This window comes from Myotis davidii, unplaced genomic scaffold, assembly GCF_000327345.1.
Source record: "Myotis davidii unplaced genomic scaffold, ASM32734v1 scaffold221, whole genome shotgun sequence".
NCBI classification, from domain to species: Eukaryota; Metazoa; Chordata; class Mammalia; order Chiroptera; family Vespertilionidae; genus Myotis; species Myotis davidii.
Window position 1 is genome coordinate 6,732,921 of NW_006293349.1, and position 9,786 is coordinate 6,742,706.

At 49.1% G+C, this 9,786-nt stretch overlaps 1 protein-coding gene across 1 annotated transcript in view; it reads right to left on the reverse strand.

Annotated features, from left to right (window-relative positions):
• Window positions 1-9,786, reverse strand: part of HECW2 (HECT, C2 and WW domain containing E3 ubiquitin protein ligase 2) — a 182,944-nt gene that overhangs the window by 23,387 nt on the left and 149,771 nt on the right. Inside the window, 2 exon segments of the mRNA XM_015566100.1 lie at window positions 2,677-2,775; window positions 4,701-4,853. Coding sequence (XP_015421586.1) covers window positions 2,677-2,775; window positions 4,701-4,853 — 252 coding nt within the window.

The window sequence follows — 9,786 nt, forward strand, 5'->3', positions numbered from 1 at the left end:
TGCTGAGAGAATCTACAGGAGGTGGGGTAACTTATAGAAATGGAAGGTGGTAACAATTGATTTGCTTCAGTTGTTTAAAGTCCCTCCCTTCAGCCCAATTTCAAAGGTCAGGCTGTTTGGTTCAGTCTAAACATTTAGTAGGCCTCAGCTGTGTTCCAGATCTCTTAATAGCTACTTGTTAAACACTCATTGACCTCCAGGAGATAATGGTCTAGCTGGGGAGACAGGCACACAAATTGATGAGTTAATATAATAAGGTGATTAGTGATAGCCCAGGGTGGGTAACACTTATAATTTGTGCAATGGTGTATAGGTATGTTACACTCCCATTAGAAAAAAAAAAAAAGAAGGTAAGGTAGCTACAGAGAGCTCTCACAACAAACATAAAGGACATGTACTTCGACCTAGAGATTCAGGGAGAGCTTTCTGGTGTAGGTGACACCGGTGATAAATTTTGCAGGATGTTTAAAAGCTAGAGAGGTGAAGGGAATAGGTGAAGAGGAGAATCGGTGGGGGGGGGGAGGGGGCAGGAAAAAGGAGAAGAGCAGAACAACAGGAACAAATCATAAAGGCAAGGAGTATGCAGAATACTCCAGCATCCTGGCAGGACCAGAGAGTGACCCGCTAGATGGAATGTCCAGGGACTGAGGCTAGCAGCTGGAAGCGGGCCATTCTAAGGGACTTGGTGATTCAGAATGACTGAAAGGCTTTAGGGAATACCATGGTCAGCTGTGTGATGTGAATTTCAATTGTTTCTCTGGAAACGGCAGTCCTGAGGATTACTTAAAACAAGGGGAGGTGCGGTTGTTATAAAAGGGGGGGGATCAATTATACATCACCATAGTCATCTGGGAAAAATAAGACAAGGGTTTTCATTAGGGCACAGTTATTGAAGATGGAAAAGAGAAGATGAATTTAAAAAGTATTTAGGAGACAAACGTGGAAATCAGTAAATGGGTTTGTGGGGGGGGGGCGGTGTATAAAGAATGATATCTAAAATAGGGATAGCAAATAAACTCATGTTGCAAGTTAACTCGAATTCGTCTTGAGGGCTACCAGTCAAAAAATCCCCGAAGCCACAACAATCTCGCAGGAACAAGCAGCGGAAAGGACCTGTGGATGGGGCGGGAGGTGGGGAAGTTGGGCACCTCCTACTTCCTGATGGAGGGTGACTGCTGATTTCCGACCAGAGCAACTCAAGACTGTCGGGACCATGAATCGTAACTGGGCACATGGGAAAGGGTTCACTTTCAGGTCAGGGAAAAGTGAGGAGTCTCGTTTCAGCCACGCTGATTTTGAGGTGCCCGCGAGACATGCATGGGAGACATTCAGTGGCATGTTGACCACTTCAGCCTACAACTCAAGGGCAATCAAAACCAAGAGCGCTGATTTGAGCGTCAGAAGGAGAGGAAACTGGTGAAGAGATTTCCCCATGAGAACACACACAGACAGAGAAGGCCAAGAATGGAAGCTTCTGGAACACTGAGGTTTGAGGGAAAATCAGAGAAGCCCACTAAGGAGACATAAAATCGAAGGAGGACAGGGCCATGGATGCCATGAGGTCAGACTCAAGACACATGGGTGGGATTTGTGACAGTCAACAGTACCAAAAGCAGCTGATGGCCCATTAAGATAAGGTCGAAACAATATTCTTTAAAAGCTTCGCTAGGCTACTGGCGGAAAGAAGCCAGGCATCGTGGGTGGAGGGTGTGCCAACGGTTGGTATAGACTGCTCTCACCGAAAGCCTAAATGAGAAGATGAGAGATAAAGCCCTAAAATGGAAAGATACAACAGGAGCTGGGGGACCCCGGAAGAAGGTGCCCAGTGCCAGCTGCCCAGGGCTTCCTCTGCCCAGATACCCACAGGGAAGGTGGCAGGCGTCTTCCTACTGACCCTCTTACGAGCCCCCTCTGCATACCTTATTTTCATCTGAGGTCTAGGCTCCTGTTTACAGGGAATGAGCTACACAGAGCCAACCATCTGTGCTGTCCTTGCAGGCGTGAGCCACTACCCCACAGACAGGCGCCTGCTCTGCTCAGCCTTGTCAGCTCCTACTGACTACAGGCAGAAACTGTCTGGCTTGACAGTGGGCAATAACTGCAAACTTCCATTGTGACAACAATGAAGAAAAGTTCTGTGAATGCCCATGTTTCTCTGCCACCAGACAGTACCGTTTTGCATGCAGGGAGACCTCAGGAAAAATACAGGACTGCCCAGCCCTAACACACAAACAAAAATAGGACACAAACAAAGCAAAGGAGAATGGAAATGTGGACTAAGAGCAAGCAGTTAAAAGTGTGCATAAAGCAAAATATCAAGTGCATCATGTAACAGATAGAGGACTGTGAGTCACCCAGGCTAACCCACAACTATTCTATTAATAATCAGCATTACCACCACAGGAATTCCAGTGCTGCAGCTGAAGTACGATTGTTTTTCAGAAACATGTGTTGCAACAAATGAGGATCAATTCTTTGAAGGGCAGCAAAACTAAGACATTGGGGGCGAGACAGAAGGAAAGGATCCGAAGCAGGAAAAACGCAGTACTAGCTATATTCGTTTCAGAAACCTATCCCTCTCTTAAGCTTAGTAACAACAGATTTTGGAACCCTTTCCAGTAAGGGAAGTCCTGCAGCCTTACATGCTAACTACACGAGCAATGAAAACACGCTTACATTCTGAGGAGGGCCTTGTAAAAGGGCCGCGTAAAGAAGGCATCCAGTAGGTACTGGTGTATCAGCGCCAGGCCCAGGATCCTGCCGCTGAACCGGAACCTGCAGAGGAGACACACGCACGCGGTCACTTACACCCCATGGACCAGGTTCTAAATCGTTTCACAGGATTTTGACCATCTACGTTTGTGCAAGATCAACTGCCTCCCGGGCCGCGGGCGTGTGTGTGCCCTCTAGGCTGTGTCTTCCCGAGGCCAATAGTCACACCTACGAGTTGGAGGAAGGTGTCTCGCTCATATTTACAGACACGTTGCTCCCCCTTCCCCCGTGCCAACAGCGTCTGCTATCTGCACCCGCATGGCCACCGGGAGTCCCCTGTGCGCACTCAGCGAAATTCCCCCAACCGCTTCCAAGTGACCGAGAGAATGAGGCCGGTCGTGGAGGAGGAAACGCTGTCTTCTCGTCTGTTTGCATGAATACGAGAGGATTTCTCTCATCCAAACCCAGCAGCAATCCCCCTTGGAGAAAACCCCAGTCTCAGAGTGAGATCGTGCCTCTCCCTGTGCTCTCTCAAGCCCCGCCCCGACCACTGTCACCGCCAAGAGCGATGCATGTGGGCATTTGCGGGAGTTTCCTCCTGGCACATTCTGTTCCCTAAAACTTCAAGGCTCACGTCCATTCTGAATCACTTTGGAAACTTTACTAAATATGTCTGTGATGACTGGGCTTGCTGACTTGAGATGGACCCTCGTTTTCTCTTTCAAAAGTACTTCGTTTCCAGCTCTTCAAAGGTCGGATGCCTTCTCAGAGCGTGAGTCCACCGGGCTCCCTCCTGCCCGTGGAACAGGAGGGTTCGCAGCCACCCGGGGACAGATGTCCGGCAGCTTTGTTTGTCCTTCTTTCCGCTGGTGTTAGCACAACTGCAACAGCTTCGGTTGGGAGGACTCCAAATTGGAGCCAAACGGAAGTTCATTTGAAACATAAGTCCTAAAAGTGATGCCCTCCACCCACCAAGACGAACTTCATGACTCAATTTTTTTTCATGAGTCCTACTCAGGGTTTTTTTGTTGTTTGTGTGTGTGTGGAGGGGGGGGGATCACTATCAGTGAAAATGAGCAGAAACAAGTAAACTGGGTTATAGAACTAAAGTCTGTGCATGCAGGAATTTTTTAAAACCGTAAGGACGTTTAGTCAGAGCACAATCGGGGATTTTCAGAATAAATAATGCCCAGACGGGACTCCTGTGCCACTTGTCCTTGGTGACCGTGTGTGAGAAATTAGAAAAGGGGCAAACCCAGGCCACAGACTTCAGGTGGCTAATCGGGTCCGAGCGGCCACTGCTGTGAGTCCACAGCCTGCCCTTCTGCCTTCAGTCGCTCCAGCCCCTCTCCCTCCCCGTGTTAGCCGCTGCCCAAGGGCAGCTCTAGAAGCTGCCTGACCTCGGGGGCAGGACTTTGCCCTACTCACCCTCACCCCCCGGAGCTCAGGGAGCAGAGAGGGGCCTGGGGATCTCGCCGGGAACCTAACATCATCCATAACTTTCATCGGATGGGAGAAACCCTTGGATTCTACCCAGCTCACTTAAAATTGGTCCAAAGGAACACAATCTATTCCTGCTTGAGACTGACAAGAAAAATCAGAGTCAAATGAGATGTTTAATTGAAAATATGGCCCTACCCGGTTCGGGTTTGATTCCAATTCCGGGCACAGACCTCGGTTGCAGGCTCAATCCCTGGCCCTGGTCAGGGTGTGCGCGGGAGATGACCAATCGATGTGTCTCTCTCACACATCAACCTTTCTCTCTCTCTGCCTCTCCTCCTCCCTCCCCCTCTCTCTAAAAAAAATCACACACACAATGCATGAAATCTCCTCCAGTGAGGATTAACAAAAAATAAGAGCCACACCAGCCAGGGCAATAAGAAAACATGATTTTCTCTGAGGAAAAAGGTGTTAGAATTGAGGATTCCTACAAAAATGGATATCACAGAAATCAGCAGAAGAAAGGTGTTGAGGAAACATTTACTTACCATTCATGGTGATTATCCACAAAAGCGGACATGGGACTTATCTGCACTGTGTATGTGTCATTGGCCGAATATTCGAATAAGCCGTAGTATGGGTTGAAGAGTTCCCTGGACACCAGGAAGAAGAACTCTCTGGAAGGTCCGCTGTAATCCAGCCTTTAAAGAAACCCACAAAAAGGACAACCAGTTGTATACTTTTTCCTACACATTAGACGCCTTTTCTACGGAGCTCGGCTTTCCACAGAACACGCATGGCAAGTCCGACCGCCCGCATTCCAGGACTGTCCAAAACCAACAGGACCATCCGATTTCCTGAGCGCATCCATGTCTTGGCCCAGGACCGCGAAATGCACATTTATGGGGAGCACATCCAAGACGAAAGCCACACAGCAGGTAGGGGATGCAGCAGGCAGTACGTACCTTGATGGTGTAAACAGATATGAAGAGGTAAATATTTTCGGTGTTTGGGGCCAGGTTATAAGGGAAGGGAGAACAGTGGGAATGCTCTCTTGAAAGAGGGCAAAACCAGAGGCCTGAGCTGCCTACCGCCAGGGACCTGGAGCCCTTCCTCGGGGACTTCTAAACACTTTTAAATGGGGGAGAAGGAGACTGAGTGCCTTGGGTGAGAGGCTATTACAGATGAAAGACCCCCTAGGAAGATCAGAGGCAAAAGAAAATGGAATGATAGAGTTCCAGTGAAAACTTTAAATTACAAAACACCAAGGAAGATTATAGACAAGAAAAATGAGGGTGTCAAAAGCTTCATCATGGAAGAATTTGGAGAAGAGGCTGAAACTCTAGCACTGACCTACCCTGTAAATCCCACCTCAGTCACAAGGACAAAGAGAAGCAGGAAAAATGACTATGTTAGCTTTGAGGAATGACAAGTGGCCAGCAATGCTGAGAGCAAGACATGCCGTCCAGAGGCGTTTGCAACAAGCAACTGGATACGTTAAATTTAAAGCAAAAAGTACAAAGGACGCCTACCCCATGATAAATGCTTATGCCTGGGCTCAGGGACAGGAAGGGACGGGGAGGGGAATGGAAGCAGTGGGTACGTTGGGCTGGTGGGATTTTTAAAAGACTTCATTGGCTCACTCTGCTTTTTGCCTCTTATGGAATTTCCTCCACGGGCCCTACTGCATTTTTTTTTTAAAGGAAGTCATCTGAGTCTTGTCCAGTGATGGAATTGGGTGATAGAGAAAAGAATCCTGGAATAGGTGGCAGATGGAGCTGGGAGACGAGTAAGAAACATAACATGACTTTTATTCAGAGTTGAGAGTTTCAGAGAATTTACTTGGAACAGACGTCAGCTAGTCACAAACTACTTTCTCAATGTTGGCCCTCTCTGAATACAGGCGTATGCTGTTTCCTTCATATTTCTCATGCAGTCAACTTTAAAGCCACTGGCTTTTTCAGCGCAGCCTTGTCTTACACAATGTCTCTGAAATTATGATGTGCTAGCTTTATTTTTCCTGATACCCATCAAAGGAAATACGTAGACATTAAAATAAAAAATGTCAGTCTGTGTAACAGCTAAGGCCTTCTCACACAGCCCCTGTGCACGCTGCACTGTGGGCGACAGAGTGTGGGCGGCCAGGAAGCCTACGTGTGCAGGAAACGCAAGCCTAGCGGCCTCTCAGGCCTGAAGGTGACATACTGAAACCGCCTCGGGGAAGATCAAGTCCATATTCCTGCCTACCGGACCCAGGTGGATGCAATCGGAGGGGCCCCCAGTTCCGGGGGGGGAGGGGCTCTGCTCAGAGTGTAGGGGCCTCCCGGGTGCAGGGCACAGACCACACCTCCGGGGTGCTGAGCTGGGCAGCCCTGTGGCTTCCTCCTCTGTCCTAATTTGATCTCCGATGCAACCACCACCAAGCAGACTGCTTCTTCCACTTGAGTGTTCTTCACATACTTAGAGGCTTTCTCCCAGCAAACATCTGAGAGCCTGTTACGCTCCAGGTGCTAATCTGGTTGCTGACCATAGACACTTTTTTTTGGAAAAGTCATGTTCTGTAAGAACTCTTATGTGCAGCAGTTTTCATATCCCGGGTCTCTCTCCCTCCCCACTCACCAACAGGCCTCTTCTCCCACCCCCTCTAGGAGGGGCTGGGAATTCCCTCTGCTGGGATCTGCTCCAGGCCCAAGTCTGACCTACAAGGCGGGGTCTAAGACTGGAGGTGCGGTCTCCTCTGCTGGGGCTCGGGCAGGGCTTTGCCCTCCTTTCCTGCACACTCTTCCCCATGAGTGCAGCTGAGAAGTGCCCACCCGTGGGGCAGCCGCCTTCCTGACTCACAGCGAGCTGAGTCATCGGCTCATACCTTTCTCCTGGGCGGCTGCAGCCCCGGGCTCTCCCGTCCTGTCTGCATGTCACCGAATCTGTTCAGAACCCAAGTGCTGGACGCTATGCTTTTTCCTACTACATTTCACTTTCTGAGATGGAGTCCATGATTCCGGTCTATCCAGGTCCTGGTGGATGCAAACCTTCTCTCTACATGTCCTACGGTGGTGAACTTCATCAGGTCCTATGTCTTTCCAGAAACAGAAAATGCCAGTGGTCCCCGACACCTTAGACGCCATTCTGTCCATATCCTCGTTTTACTGAGATGACTGGGACTGAAGGAAATCACTGATTGGCATCAAATAAAAGCGTGGTGGAGGGTCCGGGCCTTGACGCTGGCTTCCTGACCACCGCCCCTCCCCTGACCCCAACCCCATCACCCATCACTCCTCACCGCCTACCCTCAGGACATTGTAAATGTCTAAGACTAACAAGAAAAAGTCACTTTTAGACCAGGGTTGGTCAACTATGGCCTGGGGGCCAAATCCGGCCCGTCTCCCAGCTTTGTAAATAAAGTTTTATTGGAACACAGCCATGCCCATGTATGTGCTGTCTGTCTGTGGCTGCTTTTCTGCTAAGAAGGCAGAGTTGAGTGTGTGGGATGGAGAATCCCTGCAAAGACTAAAATATTTACTATCTAGCCCTTCTCAGTACAAGTTTGCCAACCCCTGCTACAGGAGAAAGTGGGAGGAACGTGCTACTTCATTAAAACACCTGGCTTACTATAGATCCCCTTCTTTCTTTCTTTTTTTTTTTTTGTTTTTTTTAAAATATATTTTATTGATATTTTGCAGAGAGGAAGGGAGAGAGATAGAGAGTTAGAAACTTCGATGAGAGAGAAACATCGATCAGCTGCCTCCTGCACATCTCCTACTGGGGATGTGCCTGCAACCCAGGTACATGCCCTTGACCGAATCGAACCTGGGACCTTTCAGTCCACAAGCCGACGCTCTATCCACTGAGCCAAACCGGTTTCGGCTAGATCCCCTTCTTGAGTGAAGGTTCCTTCAAGGAAATGGGAAATGACTACCGCATTCTAGGGCAGGATGGCGAACCTTTTGAGCTTGGCGTGCCAGCATTTTGAAAAATCCTAACTTAACTCTGGTGCCATGTCACATATAGAAATTTTTTGATCTTTGCAACCATAGTAAAACAAAGACTTATATTGTTGATATTTATTTTATATATTTAAATGCCATTTAACAAAGAAAAATCAACCAAAAGAATGAGTTCGCGTGTCACCTCTGACACGCGTGTCACAGGTTCGCCATCACTGCTCTAGGGTGGGTGCAACCTCAAGGCGTGGCCGCAACCAAGCGTGAGGCCCCGAGGGAGCGGTCCGAGCGCCGCGGGGGCTCTCGGACACAATCCCGGCCCCGATCCTAAGGGTCACGGGCAGCTGAAACACAAGCCACATGCTTTGAGTCACTGTTCGTACAAAGAGACAACTGGTCAAAGTAAAATGGCTTTTTAGCTGCTTAAAATTCAGCTGTGGCCTTCCGCTGGAAATAGCAGGTTGTTTGAGATTGGCCTCTCAGTGTCTAGTGCAGCCGTGGGCAAACTACGGCCCACATTGAAAAAAAAGACCGTACCCTTTTCTGTAATGATGTTTACTTTGAATTTACATTAGTTCACACAAACACTCCATCCATGCTTTTGTTCCGGCCCTCCGGTCCAGTTTAAGAACCCATTGTGGCCCTCGAGTCAAAAAGCTTGCCCACCCCTGGGCTAGTGACACCACGCTCACGGTGGATTATAATGAGCAGCTTGTGCGTCTGCCTCCTCTGTGCACACGTCGACATTGCTGAGGGCAGGGACTCTGTCGTCCTCATTTTTGTATCCTGTAGGGGCTCCATATATGTTGTTGAACCAACGCATGGAGCTCTCTACAGAAATCAACCTCCTTTACCTGGTGAGCTGGCACCTGGCAGAGTGAGTCACTTGGCACAGGTTTGCCTTCAGGTGGTATGTTGACTCAATGACTGAACAGGCTGTGCCCATCCCTAACTCCATTCACAAATACTGTCATAAATCACTCAAGGGAATGAGCCTTAGAGAGCTTGACGTTGGTCTAGTCCTTTTCAGGTGTCATAGCATCTACTACGGTCCAGTTTGTCAGGACAACAAAGAGGGACCTCATTGAAGGGTTCCTTTCTGATGACAACAGCTGGATCTGGCTGACCATCACATAAAATATTTCCTGAAAAGTTAAGCCAAAAAATAAAAACATCCCCCTTCCCTGTCCCCCAAGAGAGAACACAGCTACCAGTTCTCTGGGAGGAAAATGTATCGTCCTGAGCTGGTCAGGCTCTTCTCCACTGCTTTGCACTCCAGGAGCCCGGATGGAGTCCATCCAGGGCCAGCACAGCTTTTACAGTTTGAGTTGATTATAATCCCAAACTCCAGGACTGCACACCGGAGAGCCGGTTGTAGCTGCAAATGACAGGCCGACCTAATCCAATGAGACGTGTCCCAGCAAGCACCTGTGCCTGCGCTTCCTGGCTTCTTAGCAACCTCCTCCATGTAAATAGCTCCTCTGACTCATGTCCCAGGGATCCTTTGCCACATTCCTGTTTTGCCAGTTCGGTTGGTTCTGCAGCGACAGGCTTGGCACGGAAATGCAGAAACTCCGACAGCGGGTGTGGGGCCACCAGCAGCTGCCTGCCAGGGCATTTCGGAATCAGCACAGATGTCTTCAGGGGGGCGGTGCAGTTTTGAGCCCCGAGAAGTGCTGATAAAGTTTTTTTT